Source organism: Cordyceps javanica, chromosome 5, assembly GCF_051103115.1.
Source record: "Cordyceps javanica chromosome 5, complete sequence".
Taxonomy (NCBI): Eukaryota; Fungi; Ascomycota; class Sordariomycetes; order Hypocreales; family Cordycipitaceae; genus Cordyceps; species Cordyceps javanica.
The window spans coordinates 3,369,578-3,391,310 of record NC_139299.1 but is presented as its reverse complement, the minus strand read 5'-3'; the positions used below and the strand labels follow the sequence as shown (position 1 = coordinate 3,391,310).

At 55.5% G+C, this 21,733-nt stretch overlaps 7 protein-coding genes across 7 annotated transcripts; 3 read left to right on the top strand and 4 right to left on the bottom strand.

The window, feature by feature from the left end:
• Nucleotides 1-432: 432 nt before the first annotated feature.
• V2A60_008248 (NAD(P)H-dependent flavin oxidoreductase) lies at nucleotides 433-2,905 on the bottom strand (the record flags this gene model as incomplete). Its single annotated transcript, XM_083259521.1, has 4 exons — nucleotides 433-557; nucleotides 609-1,520; nucleotides 2,185-2,233; nucleotides 2,288-2,905. 4 exons carry the CDS (start codon nucleotides 2,903-2,905, stop codon nucleotides 433-435), a joined length of 1,704 nt encoding a protein of 567 aa, XP_083115647.1.
• A 1,220-nt stretch (nucleotides 2,906-4,125) lies between these two features.
• V2A60_008247 (protein phosphatase regulator SHP1) lies at nucleotides 4,126-5,509 on the top strand (the record flags this gene model as incomplete). Its single annotated transcript, XM_083259520.1, has 3 exons — nucleotides 4,126-4,194; nucleotides 4,265-4,683; nucleotides 4,756-5,509. The coding sequence occupies 3 exons, from the start codon at nucleotides 4,126-4,128 to the stop codon at nucleotides 5,507-5,509; spliced, it is 1,242 nt and encodes a 413-aa protein (XP_083115646.1).
• Nucleotides 5,510-5,817: 308 nt separating this feature from the next.
• V2A60_008246 (Rag GTPase GTR1) lies at nucleotides 5,818-7,030 on the bottom strand (the record flags this gene model as incomplete). Its single annotated transcript, XM_083259519.1, has 2 exons — nucleotides 5,818-6,697; nucleotides 6,867-7,030. 2 exons carry the CDS (start codon nucleotides 7,028-7,030, stop codon nucleotides 5,818-5,820), a joined length of 1,044 nt encoding a protein of 347 aa, XP_083115645.1.
• Nucleotides 7,031-9,294: 2,264 nt separating this feature from the next.
• On the bottom strand, nucleotides 9,295-10,962 carry V2A60_008245 (major facilitator superfamily domain-containing protein; the record flags this gene model as incomplete). The annotated part of the gene is made up of 3 exons (XM_083259518.1): nucleotides 9,295-10,130; nucleotides 10,193-10,323; nucleotides 10,388-10,962. 3 exons carry the CDS (start codon nucleotides 10,960-10,962, stop codon nucleotides 9,295-9,297), a joined length of 1,542 nt encoding a protein of 513 aa, XP_083115644.1.
• Nucleotides 10,963-15,253: 4,291 nt separating this feature from the next.
• V2A60_008244 (uncharacterized protein) lies at nucleotides 15,254-16,924 on the bottom strand (the record flags this gene model as incomplete). Its single annotated transcript, XM_083259517.1, has 2 exons — nucleotides 15,254-16,766; nucleotides 16,836-16,924. The coding sequence occupies 2 exons, from the start codon at nucleotides 16,922-16,924 to the stop codon at nucleotides 15,254-15,256; spliced, it is 1,602 nt and encodes a 533-aa protein (XP_083115643.1).
• A 989-nt stretch (nucleotides 16,925-17,913) lies between these two features.
• Nucleotides 17,914-19,479, top strand: V2A60_008243 (uncharacterized protein; the record flags this gene model as incomplete). The annotated part of the gene is made up of 1 exon (XM_083259516.1): nucleotides 17,914-19,479. One exon carries the CDS (start codon nucleotides 17,914-17,916, stop codon nucleotides 19,477-19,479), a length of 1,566 nt encoding a protein of 521 aa, XP_083115642.1.
• A 478-nt stretch (nucleotides 19,480-19,957) lies between these two features.
• Nucleotides 19,958-21,526, top strand: V2A60_008242 (uncharacterized protein; the record flags this gene model as incomplete). Its single annotated transcript, XM_083259515.1, has 1 exon — nucleotides 19,958-21,526. The coding sequence occupies one exon, from the start codon at nucleotides 19,958-19,960 to the stop codon at nucleotides 21,524-21,526; it is 1,569 nt and encodes a 522-aa protein (XP_083115641.1).
• Nucleotides 21,527-21,733: the final 207 nt, after the last annotated feature.

Here is a 21,733-nt window from a genome sequence, read left to right as displayed (position 1 = left end):
TTGATGTGTACCTTCAGATGGAGGGACTCCTATCTGGTGAGCTTTCGATCTACACCACCTTACGTAGATTTCCGATATGAAAGCCTTATGCAATCTGATTCATAATAGTCTAATTGTGTGAGACAATTCATAAAGGAACCAATGTCTCATTGGCCCTGTTTGCGTCAAGATCTGTGCCGCCACTTTACATAGTCTCATCTCCGCATCGTCGGTGCAAGTGATGTCACAGTCACCAATGGTATAGCGTGTGCTTCCCGTGGCAGTTGCGAACGCGGGACGTGGTCCACAATTGCCGAATCCAAGATGTCGCTAAGTATCAAGCATTAGCAATGGTTGATCAGTGGCAGAGTCTCGGAGATTCTTTACTTACATGAACAGCTCTTGGCGTATTCACTCAATATACACTGAGCATTTGTAGTGATGAGTCTTGAATCATAAAGGCTCAATAGTGGTCCAGCTGCTTTGTGGCAGCTGTCGAGCCTTTCCGAAGGCGGCCTCGACGGCAGCCCGCCTGAAACCCGGCGCCCGGCCCAGCATGATGGCCGCCGGAATCAACTCTGCACTGGAGGTTAGTGCGGCCCAACGGAAGAAACATCTATTCGACCTGCCTTGGAGAAAGAGGTCCATATTAAAGTCGTACTGCGGCCGCGCCATCGGCCCGAGGCCCGGCACGCGATCGGCGGCGTTGGCGAAACCCATGTCTTGGAGGTACCCGGCGACATCCTGGCAGTCGAACCACTCCTGATCAAGATCGTAGACCCGAAGGTGCTCCTGGTAGCATGCCGATGTCGTGTCGACGTGGTATGGAATCCCCAGGAGCCGCTTGGGCAACCTGGTGTTGGGAAGCGGGCAGGGGTTACCGTCGTCGTCGTAGTGGGGGTAATGCCCGCCCGCGCCGCCGATGCGGTAGAATGGCTGCTGGGCCACCTCGAGAACCTCCCCCGGCCCGGATCGAAGCAGTTTCTGGATAGTCGGGAGGGTGCGCTTCTTGTCCTGCACGCAGGGAACAAGCCGGAATACGCGGTAGAGTCTGCCAGGGTCGGTCCGCTCGTCGGCGTACAACCGAAGCGAGAACTCGATGCAGTTCCGCTGCAGCCTGCGCGAGAATGAGACTTCGTTGTGGCTATACGTCACAGGTCCTGGTAGCTCGGGCATCATCTGAGTGCCAACCTGACAAAGAGCCGCCAGCGAGCCAGCGGACTGCGGAAGGGAAGGAAGAGGATCCAAAGCCGCGTGGGCAGACAGCAAAGTGCACCCAAGATCCTCCTGCTCTGTAGTTTGCTTCACTTCGTTTATGGCCGCGTCAGGGGCTAGCTGGTCATCATTGCTCACATACCGACCCTGCTGGTATCCTCTCGGTGCGATGCTGGGAACTTTCGTAGTCGGTGTGGCAGTCTTCTCGTTTGCCAGATAGTTTCGCATACTCTGTAACTCTGCATGAAGACTAGGATAGTGAACATCCACATTTGATTCAACGGCATGTGCTTCAAACTTGGCCAGCATCTGCTCCAAGTTACAGACTGTTGCTTCTAGATGAGCAGCACGTTGCTCATGGCCTTTGCTAGCCGCCTCTTTTCTTTTTCTGTATGTTTGCTGTGAACGGCGAAGCTGCAATCTTCGCCTCTGTATTTCAACAATTAACAACTAATTCTAGTTTCTTCTTAATCTGCTAGCGTACCGTAGTCATTGAATCTGATGTCGAATCGTCGGCTCGTGGCCTGCCCGCAACTCTGGGCCCCTGAGCTCGCGAGCCTTCAGATCTGTCGGCTGCTTCCTCTGCTTCATGAGACTCTTGGGCCTCTCGCTGCATACTTAATTCTTAAGCAAGTTGTTAATCGTTATAACAGCTTTGATGGTGTTTTTGGAGAGAGTATTCCTCAGGTGGCCATCCTAGCCGAGGCTGCCGTTGCTCCACCGCGGCTGAGACTCTGTAACTGATGGGCAAGTAGCTCTCAAAAGGGAAACTCGTACATTCAATTGATAAAGTCGCATGCCTAAATTAGTTCGCAGATTTATCCTTAGAGAAAGTTGTTACGATTGATACTAATGATTTCTAGACATCGAAACTATGTAGCGCATGCTTCCCCTTGCCACATTACAGCTTGGCTGGCGAAGCTTGGAGCAGATGTGTCTTTTGCAGTGCAACTTCTGCCTCTTGTTCCATTCTAGATAACAGTTCCTTACACGTGGGAATATCATGAATGAGTCCCATTACTTGCCCGGCCGTCCAAATCTGTTGAATTTTAGCTGCGCAGTCACTCTGGAGCAACGTGGTTGAATCACTTACACCACGCTCCGGGTCGCCACTTGTGAAAACTTCCTTGCCGCGGCGGCCCATGACAAGATCTGCCACTTCTTCAAAGTTGCCAGTCTCGCTGCTCTCTTCAATATCGAGCACTCTGCGAGCGACCTGGTTGTTGTAGGCACGGAACGTGTTGCGCCAGCGCCGTAGCACCAAAGATGTATCAGTCGCTTCGGCCTGCACAACTGTGTTCTTGATGTTCGGGTGTGCGGGCGACTCGGCAGTAGTCATAAACCGGGTGCCCATGTCGATACCGGCTGCACCGAGAACCAAGGCCGCAGCGAGAGCTGCGCCGTCTGCAAAGCCGCCGCTGGCGATGAACGGGACGCTGAGCCTCTGGCGCGCCTGGCTGAACAGGATGAAATTTGTCAAGTTGGACTCGCCGACTTGTGCGGCGCTCTCAACACCGCTAATGGTGATGAAGTCTGCGCCCAGCTCTACAGCCGCCTCGGCATGCTGGAGGCTGGTACACTTGTGGATGACGACTATTCCTGCCTTCTTCAGCTTACCAATCACGGGCTCAGGAGTGTTGCCAGCAGTTTCAACAATATGAACACCTTCATCGATAGCTATGGTAGCATACGCATCGTAGTCTACCGGCATGATGCTGGGCATCATCGTGATGTTGATGCCGAATGGCCTTTTGGTCAGCGAGCGGCATCGCCGAATTTCATCGCGAAACTTTGATGGCGGCCGGAAGTTTAGAGCGGTTACCAACCCAAGGCCACCAGCATTAGAGACAGCGGAAGCGAGATCTGCAGTTCCGACATGCTGCATGCCACCTTGCACAATAGGTACTGGACAGCTTATCAGTCATCATCTTTTTGTTGTTCCCAGATGAATCATACATTGGATTCCGAGCCTCTGAGTAAGTTCCGTAGAAAAAGGCATCTTGTCGCGGCGAATGGTCTCCGGTGAAGTGAAATGAGGACAAAGACCTCGGCTAAATTTCGAAATTGTACCAGTGAGGCTCCCAAGAGTAAATGGGCAAGTGAACACTGCTTCGTAGATGAAGCTTGGTACCAACTAGTGACAATGAACCCCACAAACCCTGCGTGATGATAATATCATGCTTCAGCATACTTCAGTCGGTGATAATATCAAAACTTTTGTCCGTTTCGGAAAATCCAAAAATTTCAGTCATTTTCTTTACATGAACCTAGCACGCGGAAATGCAATAGTTTCATCTTTCGAGGAGCCAGGTTAGGAAGGGAGCGGGGGGGGGGGGGGTCATCACGGGCAGGAAGCCAAACACCGAGATGAAGTTTGCGGATTGAAGAGATGTAGTCCTATGAGGGACGACTGGAGATAGCTACGTGATTTTGTTCGTCAATATAGTTTGCACATCGCATAGCCCGTTCTTAGAAATGTGCTGTCGACGCGTGCTACTTTGTCAAGGCGTCTATCGAGCCGATGAATGAACACCTACTAGACAGCGAGCTCGCTAGACTTCAAGTCGATTCTTCATCATTATCGCTACTCGAGCTTCGTCTCGTGAACATTACTTTTGCAGCTGAAAATCAATCCGCTGATGCCATGCCCAACTCAACTTTGGATATGATGAATAAAGGTCAAGCTGACATATCGGCATTTCACGCTAACCTCTTTAGGTGCTATGGTGGAGTAGCTCCCCGCCCTAGCAAGTTTGCAGGGAAGCAGAGCGCTAAAAGTAAGTGCTGCAGGCAATTGCAATGACGAAAGACCGTTTGGAGAGCTGGCCAATGTGAAGCTCCTCTTCTCGCTTCCACATCATTCGTTCTCCGCCCAACCCAGTCAATACCGCCCCCGAAAGTCTCTGTACTTACAATCACTACGCGAGAAAGATGGCTGATAGCGATAAAGATGGCCTCGTTAGCGAGTTCTGCTCGATCACTGGCGCGAGCGCCGACAAGGTACGATGACAGCCACCTCCCCCCGCCACTAGCACCGCGATAACACACATGCTAACCGCTCGCTGAACAGGCAACACAGTATCTCGAGGCCACTGGCTGGCAAGTGTCTGCCGCTACCAATTCATACTTTCAAGACGAGGACGAAGGCGCCGAAGCAGACTCCTCGACCGCCGCCGATGCCGCCTACACGGGTCCCCGGACCCTTGATGGCCGACCCGCGCCAGCATCCGCCGCGCGACCGCCGCGATCGGCCGCCGCCCAACCCAAGCGCAAGGGAGTCGCTACACTGGGCTCACTGAGCAGCTCCAGGCAAGAAGTACCTCACAAGGAAGAGGACGAGGACGACGAGGACGACTTTGAGGACGACGAGGATGAGAACCGCGGCAACCTGTTCGCCGGCGGAGAAAAGTCTGGTCTGGCGGTGCAAGACCCCAAGCAGGACAACGGCCCGAGAAAGATTATCAGCGACATTCTGGCCAAGGCGAGAGAGTGAGTGCCGTGGCGAGGGCGGCAGAAAACGCTTATCCCCATGCCGCGTTTGCTGACGTCTGGACTATATAGAAACGCTGGGCGCCCCGAGTCCGAAGACGAATCGAGTAACCCTTCCTCGCACCAGTTTCGCGGCACTGGCATGACGCTGGGTGGTGACGGCGTCGAGAGCCGAAGCATCCCCGACCCCAATGGCCCCGTCCGGCCCCGCGCCGGCCAGCCCATCGAGCGCGTGCTGCACATTTGGCAAGACGGGTTCAGCATCGACGACGGCGAGCTGCGACGCTTCGACGACCCCGCCAACCAGATGGACCTCTCCATGATCCGCTCCGGCCGCGCGCCCCTGCACCTCATGAATGTTGAGCACGACCAGGCCGTCGACGTCAAGCTCGAGCAGCACGATACCCCATACAAGGCGCTTCCCAAAAAGTACAAGCCCTTTTCCGGCTCCGGCCAGCGTCTGGGAAGCCCCGTCCCCGGCGCTCCGGCCTCGGTCCCTGCAGCTGCGCCGGCCGCGTCCCGGACCTCTGCCGCTACCGGCAGTGCCGCTCCCAGCAGTCCCATCCCCGACATTGACGCGTCGCAACCCACCGTCACGATCCGGCTACAGCTACCCGACGGCACGAGGCTGCCCGCTCGTTTCAACACGACCAGCACCCTCGGCGACGTCTACAGCTTCATCGGCAGAGCATCGGCAGAGACACAAACGCGCCCTTGGGTGCTGGCCACCACATTTCCCAACAAAGAGCACACGGATAAGAGTTTGGTGCTTGGAGAAATGTCCGAGTTTAAGAAGGGAGGTACTGCGGTTGTCAAGTGGAAATAGACTCTGGGGGAGATTATAGGTAGAGGAGGAGGCGCTAGCAGTTAGACGAGACAGCTGCAGCCCAGCACGGGAAGATGGAAAGAAAAAAAAAGACACATCAACATGATTGTACACGTATTTCGATAGACATCAAAACAGCCAAGATTTAGGTCCTGTGCGTCTGTCTAGTGCGACTAGCTTTGCTAATAAACATGGTATTCGTTGCCACGCCTCCAACGCCAAAAAAACGAAACAAGAGCGAATGAAAAAAAAAAGGACGCCTGCAGAATGAGCAGGTGTCAAGAGAAGCTCAAAAAGGAAAAAAAAGATTACACGGCGCGTGGCTGTCCACCGGGAGCGTCGAGAAACTTGAAGTGCTCAATGGCAATCTGGCAATTGAGCATGGCCGAGTTGAAGCGGCCCTCGCCTGGCGGCAGCACGACCATGAGGTAGGTGTTGGTGGTAAACTTGAGGATGAAGAGGCTGAAGCGGGTGCCGGCCTTGTGCTCCATGCGGGTAAACTGCTCGGCGTTGCGGGGCGTGCCGGTGAAGCGGGAGATGCTCTGCTTGAAGTGCTTCATGATGTTGGACATGCGCTCGAGGCGGTCCTCGGTCGGGTTGCGCGTGGCCTCGCGGGAGGTCCAGGAGGAGACGGCGAGGAAGGAGGTGCGCTCAAAGAGCAAGATCTCCTCGGCCTCGATGGCGAGGCCGAGGTTGGCGAGGTTGTGCTCGATGACGGCGAGGTTGGGGACGAGGTCGTGGATGATGCTGGCCCAGGCCTTGTAGAGGCTCTGGTCCCAGATGGAGGTGGCGAACGGGGTGATGTCGACGCGGGCCGGGTCGCCGCCGACGGAGCTGACGTACTCGGCGGAGCGCTGGCGGACGATGCGCACGCGCTCGTCGTAGACGGACTCGCGCGAGGCGGGCACCACCAGGTCCATCTTGTGCACGAGTATGTAAATCTTGGCGCCGGGCGAGTACTGCAGCAGCGCCGACAGGATGGACACGTACGTGGCCAGGTCGCGGTCGACGTCGCGCGACTCAATGTCGAAGACGTAGATGAGCACGCCCACGTTGGAGAAGACGTGCACGCGCTGCTGCGACAGGTAGTTTTCCATAAAGGCCTCCTGGCCGCCGCAGTCCCACAGGTTGAGCGTCAGGTTGCCGAGGAACTTGACGTGGGAGAGGTCAATGTCAATGGTCGCGCCTCTGGTCGGTATCCGTAGCAAGAACGGGGACTTGTCAGTTACGAAGAAGAAGAAGAAGAAGCAAAGAGTTGACTCCTGGACGAGTGTACCCCGTCACCACCCGGACGAGGTCCTCGCCCAGTTGGGAAAAACGAGCTGGGGGTGGGAAAAAATGGGCGAGGGAAACTCACAGCCGCCGCGTGTCGCGCGCAATGTAGTTGCTGAAGATGATGCTCCGCATGCTCGACTTGCCGGAGCCCGACTTTCCCATCAGCAGCACCTTCTTCTTCTTGGGCTTCTTGACCTCCAAGCGAGGCTCGGCGTCGGCGGCCTTGCCCTCGTTCTTGGGCGCCATTGCTGCTGGGCTGGGCTGGGCTGAGCTGAAGCTGGGGCGAGGAGCAAGAGAGAGAGAGGAGGCGGAGGGGGGGGGGGGGGTGCTTTGTCCGGTAATTGAAGCGCTTCTTCCGGCCGCAATGGGTATATATGTTTTTGTCGAGAATGCGACCGGGTCGTTTGTGTGCGGGCGTGCTTTGTTTGCAATCGGTTGCAATCGGGCTGTTGCAATCAGATACTTGGGTCGGGAAAGCTTTGGACAGCAGCAGCAGCTTGGTGGTGATGCTGGACGGCTCGACGGCGGCTTGGGTCAGGTGTGGGGTAGCACGCTTCTCGCTTTGCCCTGCCAAAAGCAGCTTTTGTGCTTCTCATCAACATCATGACTGGCCGCCGTGCGTGTAAAAATAAATATATCGGCAACAACGTTCTCGTGTCGGCTGGGCACACAAGAGTGCCAGCTCTCTTCAATCCTAGGAAAATATTGCACGACACACCGTCTCCATGTCGACCGGGGGCGCGCCTCTCCCTCCGCCTGACCTCATCGCCCCCAATGGACGGGTATACAGGCTTCACTTGCCACGAACACACTGTCTCACACCAAGCTATGCCGGCTCTCAAGGCGACTACCAAAGGCACACCCAAGAGGTACCCCTAGATGGTCTCAGCAGGTGTCTATTCGCTCTCCTTGGCCCCAAGCAGGCTGGTGACCTCGCGGGCTACTTTGGCTACCCCATAACTAAGTCTTGACTAAAAGCCATGTAGACAGTGTCGGGCTACCTATGAGTCTTGCATCCATCGCCGCCAGATCGCACTCCTTCCATGTCCTTTATGCATTGGCCGTCGTTGCGCAACTCTGCAGGGTCTTTTTGTCACGCCCAGTTCTCGTCGACCCATCTCGACAACTTCCAAGGTCGCCACCTAATACCTAGTACTGGCAATCAAGCTGCTCAACTTTGGTGTGGCGACATGCAAGATCATCATAGCCTTCATTCTACTTCCCTTGGACGAGATGCTGAGCCTAACATGGTCTTTTCCATTACGTCCGAGCAAGGTTTCAGCCATTTCCATTTCATCTCTACTAAGTAAGCAATATGTAGAGCCAAAGCTCTCCTGGCCTTGGCACGTCTGGCCACCAGTACTGCCGGTACGGGATACAAGCACGGCAGTTTCGTCACTATACGCTCTCCCCCCCGCCCCAGGCCCAACTTGATTGATATTTCTGCTGCAAGAGTGTGTGCCCTCTTGCACGGTAAGCAGCGGCGCCGCATCGCCGACAGGAGCCGCTGTCCGGGTTCTTGGCAGGGCGCATGCTTTCTCGCTGCGCTCGGCCCCAAAATATGTGCATCACGAGGCACCACCCACCCTTTGGACAATTGCCCAGGTTAACAACACCCTTCCACCACCATGTAGAAGCCGTTCTCGACTCTCCAGCCTTCCGTTCCTCCGTCTGTCCGCCGTCTCTTTTTCCCATCTTGCCAGCCGGCAATGCAGCTGCAACAGGGGGGGCATGGAGGCCACGTCGACCATGGCCCGCGCCGACACTGCCGGATGCTGGGCCTTGCCTTGCCTTGCCCAGTGACTTGGGGAGGCAGCCGACCCGAGAGAAGATCTCTCCCCTTCGCCGACGCTCTACACCGAAAGATGTAGGTACTACTTATCGAGCGCATCGTCGCCGCCCGCCCGCCCGCTCGCCCGCCGCAAGGCCACGCGGGGGGGTGGCATTTGGTCTCGGCCCTGCAGAAGCCTATTGAACGTTGTCAGCTCCTGTCAGCAGATATATGCCAAGATCGGCACGATGCATTCGGCGATGCATTCGGCGATGGACGATGGGAAGAGCAATGTTACAGGCGACGGAAAAAGCCGCTGGCGTGGTGACGCTGGTGCCATGAACTTTTGCATAAAATGTAGGGAAAAAAAACATTCACAAACAGCCATGATTCTCAAAACAGGCTATTGGGGCTCCTATAGTTCAGGACCTAGTAGCTAACTAGCCTTTTTCAGCCTTGTAATAAAAGTTTGGTAGCTCGAAGCCGTCACGCAGCTCATGATACCGGTGGTTGCCATCACAATTTGCGACACACACACACACACACACACACACACACACAAACACATGCTTTCTTCGGCTGACGGTTGATAAACTCATTATTGTGTTTGTTTCATGAGAACTACACCATCTCAGCAAGCCGCTTTTTCCAGCAAGCGGAATAAGGATAGTCACTAGTAGATAATTCAAAAAGGGTAACCCAAACTATCAAACATAAAGCATACTCGTAATCATGACATTTACTTCTTCTCCTCAGCCATCTCAACCGTGGCCTTTTCCTCGTCCGCCTCATCGGCACTCATCTTCTCTGACGACGAGGTCTCGACACCAGCTACAGCGTTCTCAAAGGCACGACCACGTCTCTCAGGACCGAACATGGTCGACACGACGATGCCGAGAGCAATGATGGCAGTGGCAATTCCCATGACGGGACCGTAAGCCTCGACCTTGTGGCCGCTCTTGAGTGTAATAAAAGTCTTCTCGGCAATGGCGTTGACAATCTGGGCAGAGGGCGACGAAATCATGTTGCCAATCTGGTACGTGACGCCGGGAAAGGTGGAGCGATAGGCAGGCGGAGAGAGCTCGTTGAGGTGGATGGGAATGACGCCCCAGGCACCTTGAACAAAGAATTGCATGAAGAATCCGCTCGCGCTGAGGGAAGGCTCACCACGTGGGAGGATCCAGGCAGGAATGAGAATGGCGGACATGAGGGCCGAGCCGATGATTGTGCGGCGACGACCAAGGAACTGACTCATGTAGCCAATGATGGTGCCGCCAACGCAAGCGCCAACCTTCATCATGATGGAGGCGCGCGAGGCACCTTTGTTGGACAGCTCCTTTTGGGTAAGCATAAAGGTTGTGTACGAGTCTTGCGAGGTGTGGGAGTAGAAGTTGAACCAAGTCATGAGAAAGATGCAGTACACAACCATTTTCCACTCCTTGGAAAGCATCAGCTTGGTCTCGCGCCAAAAGGCGCCGGGCGAGGAAGCCTTCTTGCCGTGCTTTTTGGCCTCGATGAATTGCTGCGATTCGGGGAAAGCCATGCGAATGAGGCCGACGGCGATGGAGAGACCAGCTATCGACAACTCGTCAGTATGGGATCTGTGCGCGGGTGGCGGCGATGCCAAGAGATCATACCTCCGATCCAGAAGACAGTTTTCCAAGTGTCAACGGCGCCACCAACGCCAAGGTTGGCGCATGCTGCCAAGACATAGCCAAAAGAGTAGCCTTGCTGCAAGATTCCGGACATCAAGCCACGAGCATTGGAGCTGAGCGGTGTTAGCAGAGATTCTGATGCGACTGCGGCTGTTTTTTGCGGACAAGAAAACTTACGGGCATTGTTCGAGTGCCATGGCAATGGCATTGCCGTAAACACCTCCCATGAAGAGACCAAACAGACTGCGGACGGCTAAGAATTGAGAAAACTGGCTAGAGTAGATGGTGGCAATCTGGAGGAGGCCGAGAACCAGCATGTTGAAGACCATGGGCCACTTGCGGCCCCATTTGTCGCCCGCGAGGCCAAAGGCGGCGGCGCCGACGGATCGCAGGAGCAGGGTGAGCGTGATGGCAGTGGTGATCTCGGCTTTGGTGCGGCCGTAGTACTTGGCCAGCTTGACGGTCTGGATGGACAGGGCGTGGAAGTCAAAGGCGTCGGCGACCCAGGCGAGCCAGCCAACGATGAAGAAGAGCCAGGCTTTCGGGGTGAGCTGGGCAAAGAGGCTGATGGGGTTCATGAACCTGTCGGGCTCCTGCCACTCGCAGCGCGTCTCGCCGTAGGCGTTACTGACGACGACACGCTGCTTCCAGACGAAGAGGTCGCGCAGTGACTGCCTGGCCGTCGGGATGATGCCCACAGCCAGGTCGTCGGCGGGCTCGCCAGCCACGGGACGCGTAGAGGGGTTGGCCATGACGGAGACAGACGGATGGGGTATATATCAGCAAAGTTTTGCAGTGTAGAATAGGTATGCTGCGCGGGGTGAACTAGGTAGGGTATTGTTCAATCGAGGTTTGATTTGTAGAAAGGCAGGCGGGCGCTGCACCCCGAGTTGTCGGAGAGAGAGGAGGGGGAGAGAGGAAGTAAGAGAGTCCCGTTGTATAGATGGCCTCGTTCAGATCTTGTCGCAATTCGATGGAAAGAGAAACAAGATGACGCGAGGGAGAGTAAGACATGTATGCAGTGTAGCACACTACGAAAACGAGATGCGGCGGGCTGGCTGGCTTACCTATATTAATACTTTTTGTGGTGTCAGGAGAAGGGTGATGAAGGGGGGGGGGGTGATGGGGGTTCAAGCAAGCAATCCTGGGGACGGAGCTACCCCGACTTTTGCAGCTCGCCTGCAAGCCAACGTGGATCGGGCATGTCTCTTGGAACCTGACCAGTTACTTGGGGCTTTTCTTTTCTTGTCTTTATTTTTTTTTCTTTTCCTTTTTTTGCTCATCACATGCGAGATGTCACTTTATATTCTATACAGCTAATAAGTAGAATGGCCATGTCGTGTTCCTTGGCCAGAGGCCTTCTCTCGGCCAGGGAATCTTGATGCAAGCACAGGACCACGTGCAGAATGCAAATGGAATCTGCTGTCCATGTTCTCTTTACGCGCCAAATGATTCTGGGGGGTTAGATCCAAGTTGCCGTGTTATGCATTCGCAGCTGTCCCCTCCTCCCTCCTCCTCCTCCTCCCCCGGGCCACCGCATCCCGGAGCACGAAAACATGTCGTATGCTGCGAAAAAGCGGCTACCCCAAGAAAACGCCACACAGCATCATCAGAGTCGGGCGTGGCTTTTCAATGCATCCGTAATTTGAGCTAAAGCGGAGCGTTACGGGAGGTGAGTGATGAGTTGTGCCGGCCGGGGGACAATCATCTCGCAACCAACTCGGCGCCACGAGACCTTCCAACAACCCCGGTCGGTGCATGTAAGCCCGGCCAGTCAGTCGTCTCTGGCTCATCAACCCCTCGTAGCCTTGAGAGAGTGTGGGGTCAAGTCGAGAAAGAGTGTGTGGACTTGCAGGATGTGGCTTTTTTTTTCCCTCTCAGCCTGGTTCTCGAGCGCCATAGTCTGATTTTAGTGCGTTGCTCGCGATCCTGTTTGCGCTTCCGAACCTTTTCTTTTTTTTTTTTTGGATGCTCTGGATAGACATTTCGCATCTCGCCACCTAGCAAAAAAGATGTCGCAAAAATGCAAACAAAAACACGGCCAAGCGAATGTTTTAGATGGGACGAAACCCCGGAATCCCCAGACCAGCGTCGTATTCAGGGTTCTGGGGCACGTCGCATTGGCCACCACAGAGGTTTGTTGGAACAGCATCATTTGCGGAGACCAAGGGCCGAGAGAAGAACAAGGAGGCTCGTTGGCCTAGGCCCAGACTTTCTGAACTACTGATACTAATAGTACTAATAAGTAGAAATGGGCCAGAGGGAATAAACTCTCGCGCCAGGGCCACCACCTTTATGCTAGCATTATTAGTCTGGCGGGATAAGTACTCGGAAGAAGCTGGCGGCACACGAGGCGAGTCCTAGGTACTGAGTAGCTGATGGATGGTGCGGTGTGTGTCCAAGTGTCTGCAGCCCTCTTTGCACATTAGTGTTTCAAGTACCAACAGCTGACTATCTAGCAGTCGGCGGAATTTGCAGTCTTGAACACGCTTCCATTTATGCGATGGTCAATCGCACGACTCTTGTCGTCCTTTTTGCCGACGAGAGAGTACGGAGTATACCCACGAACTCTGCCCCGTGGCCGCACAGGCAATTCCCATAGTCATTATGCCCAATAGGCTAAAATTAAGCTTACAAACAGCAAAGTTTTTAGCGTCTCAGTCCCAATGCGGTGCCCGTCGGCGAAGATCATCGATGATGGCCTTGACCCGCTGCTTTTTTGCAGACGTGGGGGGGACCAAATGTAGTCATTTGTACGAAAAAAAAAATAAGCAAAAAGAAGAAAAAACCTTTGTCCACTTGAAGCGACAAGGATTCCGACTTTTGAGGCTGGCAAAGGGGAGAAAAACACGGACCCGAGTCATTCAGCCAGCGGAAGTCGACGGAACCAAGCATGGCTCATCGCTCATGGGCTACGGGCTGGCCCTGTTCCCCCCCAACGCAGCCCTGTTTCTCTGCCGTCCCAACAACACGACCCGTGCTTATTTACCGACAACCGCGACATCATCTTACTGATAACTTACTGGTACTTACCTGGTACACAGTACTTGGCGGTGTCGCATCCTTCGGAGCACCATGTACCTATTAAGCCTAGAGCTCCGTCGGTTGCAGGCTCACAGAGATAAGGGCGGGGGAAGGCGGCGAATCACCAGCCTGTGGCGCGTTCCCCCCCCTCGCGAGCCCCAAAAAACCCCAGAACAATGAATCGCACAGGAAACTTTGCTAGTCGAAAACGAAAAAGAGGTCGACGACGCCACGGCGTCGGCTTTGGAGAAAATTTGGCCCCTGGAGCCGCAAAATCGCCATGATCGAGTGGCGTGGCGCGCGCGACTTTTCCCCTTGTCATTGTTACTGCACTCGGTTTGTCGGCAGATGGCAGGATGCCTTGGAACGGCATCTCGTCAAGGCGCTACCTATCTACTGTCGTGCTTTCCCACGAGCGACGGAAGAAGAGGAAGAGGAAGAGGAAGAGGAATGTATGTGATGATGATGATGAGATGAAAAAGCCCCAAGTAGGCCTCGGCTTTCAAAACATTGACTCTCCCTAGGTTCAAACGTCCCCGCGCCAAGACAACTTCTCTCCAGAACCAGCAAGTCGATTACTGGGTTCCCCGACTACTTGCTTACTTATGGGGAAGCTCTCCTCTCTACTCTGCGAATTTTGTCTCTTGTCCCATCAACACACAACCAACCATTGGCATGTCATCATATGGGCGTTTGGATCTTGGCGGCGGTGCTGCCGCCATCGTCAAGCCTTCCCGGGCGGGCGGACGCCTGTGTGCCCAGAGATGGAGGTGCAAGCCATCGAAAATTGGCGTCTTTGCAGCATATATGATTGATTGATCCCTCCTCCTTCTTTCCCCCTTTCCCCCCCTTACCCACGCCACACACAAGTCCAAGTCCCAAGTCCTTCCTCCGCCGCCACCGCCACTATGCAGGGCTTTCCACCCGCTAGCGCCATGTGGCAAGACCAGTAACTTGCTGATAGTATGTAGTTTGGCTGGGGCCAGTCCGCCGCACTCGAGTCTTGGCTGCTACCAGTAAGGGAATATATATACACCAAGTTTGCCTCAATAGCCGTGATGCCGTGTTGGTGCTGGGGCACACCGCGAAAGTACTTGAAGTAGCTGGCGGCTATAGATGTCCCGAATTGTTCCAGGCCCTGGCCTGTCGCCAAGACGTGTCAGCTCATCATCAAGTGCCCTCCTCCGTCCTCTTCCCCCCACAAGCTAAGTTAGCCCTCGCGCTCTGTCCTGACATATCACGAACCACCTACCTATAGTAGGCCACCGGCGACCATTTTAATAATGGCAATTTGGCACTGGGGGGCGGGGGGGAGACAACGCGAAATAGTCTTGCAAAATATCCCTCACCGAACAAAACAAATTCATGGGGGAGACCAAGCATGTAATGCAACCCCTTCCCAACCCCGCGCCGCCCCAGAAACGGTTGCTCATCCCACCACCCACCCCTGCTTGGCATGCTGGCATGCTACTTTGGCCACTCATGCCTCGCTCGGGAGGAACAAAAAGCACTCTACTTAGAAGGGCTAAATTTCGTGGTGTGTGAGTGGCCGGTACCCCAACTATTCGGCCTCAAAAGACTCCATTGTCAAGAAAATAACTCGGAGCTGCCCTGCCAACTAGGCTTCACGCCATGTCAGCGTCGTGAGACGTGTATACTTTATGGGTCATCAAAGAGGACAGTCGATTACCGTTCTAGGAAAGCAACAAAGAGACCACATGTCTGTTTCTGGAGAACAAAAAAGGAGAAAAAAAAAGAAGAAGACGCATCCCACGGCATGGGCAAATGCCACTCGGTGCGGGGTCGGTCGCACACTCACAGAGCCTCATATTGGGGTATCAGATTAGTCTATTTTCTACTAACAGCTGTCTTTTAATTATATGTATAGCAATGCTCCTCCCAACAACCGCGGGCCCGCAAATAGGCATCCCACAACAGCGGATTCGTTAAGACACCAGGCCTCATAATCATCACCAGGTATTGCGCTCACGTGCATCATTCCGTCGTTCCATCGTCTACTTAGTCAAGCCGATCCTTGCTTCGAGCTTGTGCTCGCTCCAGCTCTGGTGTTTTGGGCCATGACCCAACAGGCATGTCTGCAACTCCAATGGCTTTCACGGCCCCGTCCATGTTGACCGAAAATGACCTGCCACGCCAACTCACGGTCGTGCCCAATAATACCGCTCTAGTCCAGATAGGCAGCGCCAGCACCTCGCGGCCAACCCATGTCGGCAGCCACTCGGAAAACGGCCGTTTATCCATGCCACCGCTTCTCAGGGTGCCCCTGGCAAATTTCGGCGTGTTCTGGTCAGTCTTCATCGAGTTACCAGTATGGAGATGCTGGAAAATGAACCAGTCCACCATCATCCATGCGCCCATGGAAAATAGCCAAATGCAGCCAAGAGCAGACCATGTCTGGGGAACACCCCAGTTGCCGTTGAACCAGGGCAGGGTTGTCAGGGCAAACGCAAAGTATGCACAGCAGAGAATGGATTCCACCCCAGGTTCGACTAGAGTGGCAGCCAGCACCGTGAATTTGCGTGCGCGTAACCATCGAACTCTTCGTGCGGCGTACGAAGCGACCCCCATGCCGGCCATGGGCTGTATAACAAGATCACCCCAGACGATGCCGTGGTTGAGGAAGCCCGGGATATTGGACTTCCACAGTAAATCACCAATCAGGTGGTCTTCACAGATATTGAACGAGAAATGGTCAATGCCTGTTGGCCTAGATGGAACGCCTGGCGCGGCCGGGCGTGAGGGTGCGGTGACCTGATCGAGGTGCGATTTGCGGAACATGTTGCTCTTTCCTACAATACAGGGAGCAATTCCGACCGAATTGATCGCTCCATAAAACTTGACGTGCGTAGTCGACATGAACATTTCGTCGAGACGACCACCGCCCTGGCTCCATACTCTGGTGCTGAGGTCCTCACCCATATTCATGGTGCCCATGTCGTTAGCAGGGCCAGTGGAAGCAACAAGAGCTTCTTGCCTCGCTGCATCTTTGCTATAGTCCACCGTGTCAACAACGAGTGGCATGTGATGCACAAACTTGTACGGCTGGACGACCTTGCCCTGCGGCGCGAAACCCGATAGCCTGTCCACCATGCGACCGAGCACCCCAGCCGACACCCAGACGTTGCAGTCAATGATCCAAATAATATCGCTATTGGCCTCTCGGTAGGCCCTGCTAATGTTTCGGATCTTGGGGTTCGGCCCTAGATTTTCAACGTGGCCATCAGGTCCGTGGAGGGCGGGATCCTGCGCCTCGACGAGGATACGGACATCGAAACTGGGGAAATCGTGGACGAGCTGCTCTAGTATCGGGTACGCTGGGTCGCTGACGTCCTCGACGCAGAGGCGGATCGAGCAGCGGTCGGCCGGATAGTCTTGACGGAACGTCGAGGCGATGCAGTCGTAGAGGTTGGGCTCGAGGCCCTTGACCGGGCGGATAATGGTGACGCCAGGTGCGTCACTGCCGAGCTTGGCTGAGACGGATGGTGGCGGCGGGCGCGAAAAGTAACGAAAGCTTATGGAATAAGTCAGCGAAATTACACATGGTCGCCGAGGCGGCCGCAGACGCCGTGCCATGACCTACATTGCGCTAATGCCGACGGTTTGGACAAAGACGACAAATATGGACCAGACGAGGCAGACGAGGGCAACAATCTCGACGAACCCGGACATTGCTGCCACGCGCGCCGGCCGGCCTTGGGGACGAGTAGGTAAACGAGAGTTGGAATAATTAAATTTCGGCCATTACCTTGAGCGAGCAAGCAAAACTCCCCAGGCCAAGGAGCCTTTTCTACTTCCGTAGTTTCCGGGCGAGGGTAAAATAGGTCGGGAGATTTTTGGTGGAGCAAAGTCAACACAAATCTTGCGATGGAGCATCATCCTAATTTTTCGCCCTGTGCCTTCCGGTTACGATTCTAGGCTTGGCATCATGAAAGTACACGCCGAGTTGCATCCTTTAATCAATCATTCTACACCCTGACGTATACAGCATAGCTTTGGTCAGTTTTCCTCGCCTGCTTTTTTTTCCAACTTTATCAAACACAACAGTGTACTCCGTATCTACATCCCAGCTCGGCTACCTACCTATGCTAGGTACTCCGTACTTACTCAATGCATGCGCAGAGCTTTGGAAAAGTGGGGATTTGACAAACTCGTGATCTCCACCCAGGAGAGCTCCGTAGTCAAGAAATTTCTTTGCCAGCTCTCATCCTTTTCTCATCCTTCTTCCTCCTTCATCTCTGCATCCCAAGGGCGCTCTTCAAGGCGCCGTCGGCCGAAGTCGTATCTGTACTGTACGATTGCCATTGTTGTCATTATCATCGGGGCGACTCTGCCTCGCATCGCAGCTAATGGCCATGCTGTAAAAGGTAAGCCGAAAATTCTCTCGCGAGCAGCTCATGCGAGCGCTCGCCTTTGCATTACACATCGCGCACAACTTGCTTTCCCTATCCACCACTCGAAGTATCTTGCTTCTCACCCCTGCTGTTATGATGACACCAAATTTCGGTGCTTAGAGAATCCATTCATTTGGTCTCTGTGAAGGCCACTGAATATAGACTACAACGGTATCTGATTCAGCATAATCAATCTCGCACTGCTTCTTTCACCATTTCGTCTTGAAATCAGCGCTGACCAAACAAAAGTCGTGATCAGAATCGATAATGACGGAAATAAAAATCTCGCTCCCCCCTACCACGGCACTGGAGGACGCTACTCCTCCAAAGCCCAACGGCAATCCTACGCATAGACGCAAAGGTCCGCCTTTGAATCAGATATATTCCTTGCCTGTGCCGATTCGGACATTTCCGCTGCCGGCATTCTATCCCAACAATCCCATTTCCATAATCCACGTAGCGTTCGCATGGCTAAAACAGACTGTACGCCCACCCCGTGCGGAACCCTCCATCGTCTACCGTGGTGTTTGGTCGGAAGGCACCAACTCTATCCACATAACCGATGAGAAATCCATGAGGGGCCTATGGGAACAGGGCTTTTTTGGTAAAGGTAGTCTTAGTCGAAGTGAGCCGAATTGGCTGCGGCGGGAGCTCGTCCGCAAAGGTCTCGAGGAGACGCACGTCAGTGAAATCCACACAAATCTGAGACGACAAGAGCGTGCCGATGCCAAATGGGAACGCGCCAGACTTGAGCAAGAGGCTATTCGTCAGACCAAGCTCAGCGAATCGCAAAATGCGGCTGTTGCGGTAGACGTGGCGACAGGCACCGTCGCTCCCGTTGGCCCGGCTGAGCTTCTCTCTCTTCCCAATTCGCTGTCCGATATCAAGGTGACCAAAGCCAAGCCGGTGACAACATCTATTCTTGTAAATGGTGACTACCTGGCACCACCGCCTGAACTTTCACTTATCGAGCAGCTTGCCGGCATCACCCCTGATGCGGGAACAAATGGGTACAGGTCAAATCCTCAAACACCCGCATCACGCTCACGCGGCAGTTCGACTGTATCACAAGAAGGTGCCGAGAAAAGACAGAAGAGTGTACGATTCTCACCCAAGGTAGAATCTACCACGTTTGATTTCTCAGATCCCCCGAGTTCGAACGTCACTCCCGAGGGGAGGCCGGCTGAACAGACAAGCACTGGTAGTAATGACCTACAAGCGCCAGCAACAGAGTCTGCCAAGGACATTGTCGTCAATAAAGAGCATCTTCAGCTCACTCCAGAAGAGGCCCTCTTCCTCAAATTCGGTCTAGGGGCACTCTCCGTCACGGATCCATACTCGGGTTTGGAGTTGTCGACCATGGAGATGCTACGCCTCTTCCGTGAACATTCCTATTCACCTCCACGGAACGGGCCTGACGCCCCCGACCTTCAGCCAGACGATAGCTTTCTGGTACATTATGTGGTGTACCATCACTTTCGCTCGCTCGGCTGGGTTCCTCGCGCCGGCATCAAATTCGGTGTCGACTGGCTTCTGTATACTCGCGGCCCAGTGTTTGACCACGCTGAATTCGGCCTCATTGTCGTGCCATCCTATTCCGAGCCCTTCTGGAAAGCGCGAGGGAAAACGGCCGAAACAAAGTCGTGGCCTTGGCTTCACAGTGTGGTGAGAGTGCTGTCACATGTCACCAAGAGCCTGGTGCTCGTGTACGTTGACGTACCACCGCCGCCTGTTTTTGACGACGCCATCGCATCAGGTCTCACAGACGCATTGAAACTGTACAAAGTAAGAGAAATCATGGTAAAGCGCTGGGCGGCCAACAGAAATCGGTGAAGGAGGATTGGTTGTATATGATAGATACCCATTTCGTGTAACATTAGTGTTTGCCCTCCAGAGGAGGTTGTATATGCATGGGCAGCTTGGAGAACTCTACACGAATGACGAATATTCCCGTATTTTGAGTCTTTTTATTTCAATCGTTTTTTTTTCTTGTTGTTTTCGTCCCGAAAAGCTGACTGCTGGTAAAAACTCGAAGCGAAAACGTGGGGTCCGGACGGGCCCGGACGGTGATGCGCAACGGCCGAGGCAGATCCCCAGAGTTCTAACTTCCTCCACTCGCCCGCAACTACCACAACCCACAAGGCGCAATCTATCACCGCAGCCCCTCTCCCGCTCGTCCGGGGCCTTGACTACCACTCATCTTTTTATCAAACCTCGTTGGATTTTTTGAGTTTTTTTTTTCCCTGGCTGAGAGAACCTTCCACGTTGGCCAGGATCACGCAACAAATAGTTCCGCCTTGTAGCCGGCAAAATGCTCTCCGCCGGGCGCGCAATTATACGCCGGGCGCCTCGGCTGTGCGTCGGCTCGGCCGCTGCCCGACACAGCTCAAGCAACGCAGCGGCATCACAGGCGACGCCGACTGAGCCGTCGGCGACAGCCGGCCCGTGGGAGACGAGCGCGCAAGCCCCCGAGAGCGGCGGCGGGAAAGCCGCCCCGTGGCGGCTCAAGGAGCTGCGCCAGCAGCAGGGACATCACAAGCAGGCGCTCATCAGCCGTGCGGGCCTGGCCGCGGGCCGGCTCTCGTACGTGCAGCACAGCGACCGCGTCGTCGTGCAGTCGCAGGACAGCGGCGCGGCCGTGACGCTCGACGCGGCGGCGCTCCGCGACGGGTGCCAGTGCGCCGCGTGCAAGGACCCGTCGTCGGGGCAAAGGACGTTTGCGTCAGTCGAGATCCCCAGCCGCATCGGCGTCGCGCGCGTCCGCGAGAAGGGAGACGGCCTGGGCGTCACGTTCCGCAACGACGTGCCGCGCTTCTCCGCGGACCACGAGACCACGGTGCCGTGGGAGAGCCTCGAGGTGGCCCTCGGCGCGCGCGCGCCGGCCGACACCACGGCCGTAATCCCGCCCGTCTTCAACGCGGTGCGGGCCCGCGCCGGCATCACGTTGTGGGACCGCGCGACCATTGCGCGGCGCATCCGCGGCGTCGACTACGAGGCCTTCATGGCCGCCGGCGACAACGACGCGCTGTGGGCCGTCGTGCTGGACCTGGTGCGCCTCGGGCTCGTCTACCTGACGGGCGTGCCGCGCGACGAGGCGTCGGTGGTGCGCATCGCGACCCGCATCGCCAACATCCGCGAGACCTTTTACGGGCGCACCTTTGACGTGCGCGCCAAGCCCAACGCGGAAAACGTCGCCTACACGGCCGGCTACCTCGGCCTGCACCAGGACCTGCTGTACCTCGACCCGCCGCCCAAGATCCAGATCCTGCACTGCCTGGACAACTCGTGCGCGGGGGGCGAGTCGCTCTTCAGCGACGGCGAGCGCGCCGCCCGCCTGCTCCTGCACCAGCACCCGGCCCTCGCCGCGCCGCTGCGCGACCGCGCCGTGCCGTACGCCTACGCCCGCAACGGCTACAGCTACGCGCGGCGCCGGCCGCTCCTCCACCACGACGCCGACGGCGCGTTCGAGAACGTCTTCTGGTCGCCGCCGTTCCAGGGCGGCCGGCCCGCCGACGAGCCGGCCCTCGGCCCGTGGCTCCGCGGCGCGCGCGTCTTCGAGGCCCTCATCAACGGCGACGCCGCCATGTACCAGCGCAAGATGCGGCCCGGCGAGTGCGTCCTCTTCGACAACCTGCGCGTCATGCACGGCAGGACCGCCTTTGACGCCGCCGGCGGCGGCAGCCGCTGGCTGCGCGGCGCCTACATCGCCCAGGAGGACTTTGTGAGCGTCGCCACCCAGATCCCGCAGGCGCTGCTGGCAGAGACCGCCGCCGCCGACGAGGACGACGACGCCGTGTGGTACGACGGCCACGCGGACAAGCTGCGCGCGCGCGAGGCGTGGACGGCCGAGGCGCAGGCGCTGGTTGACAAGGAAACGTAGACCGAAAACGAACAGTGGATTGGTGTAGAGCACATTCTGCTAAAGACGCGAAAGAGACCCTTTGACGATGGCACATGATAGATGACAGATGATAGATGATAGAGGATAGATGATAGATGATTAGGCTGGTGGTATATTATGCTATTGTTGCTAGTTCGTTGGAAAAATCAACGGCTGCGATTCTCGTCCGACTTTTCTGAGATGCTT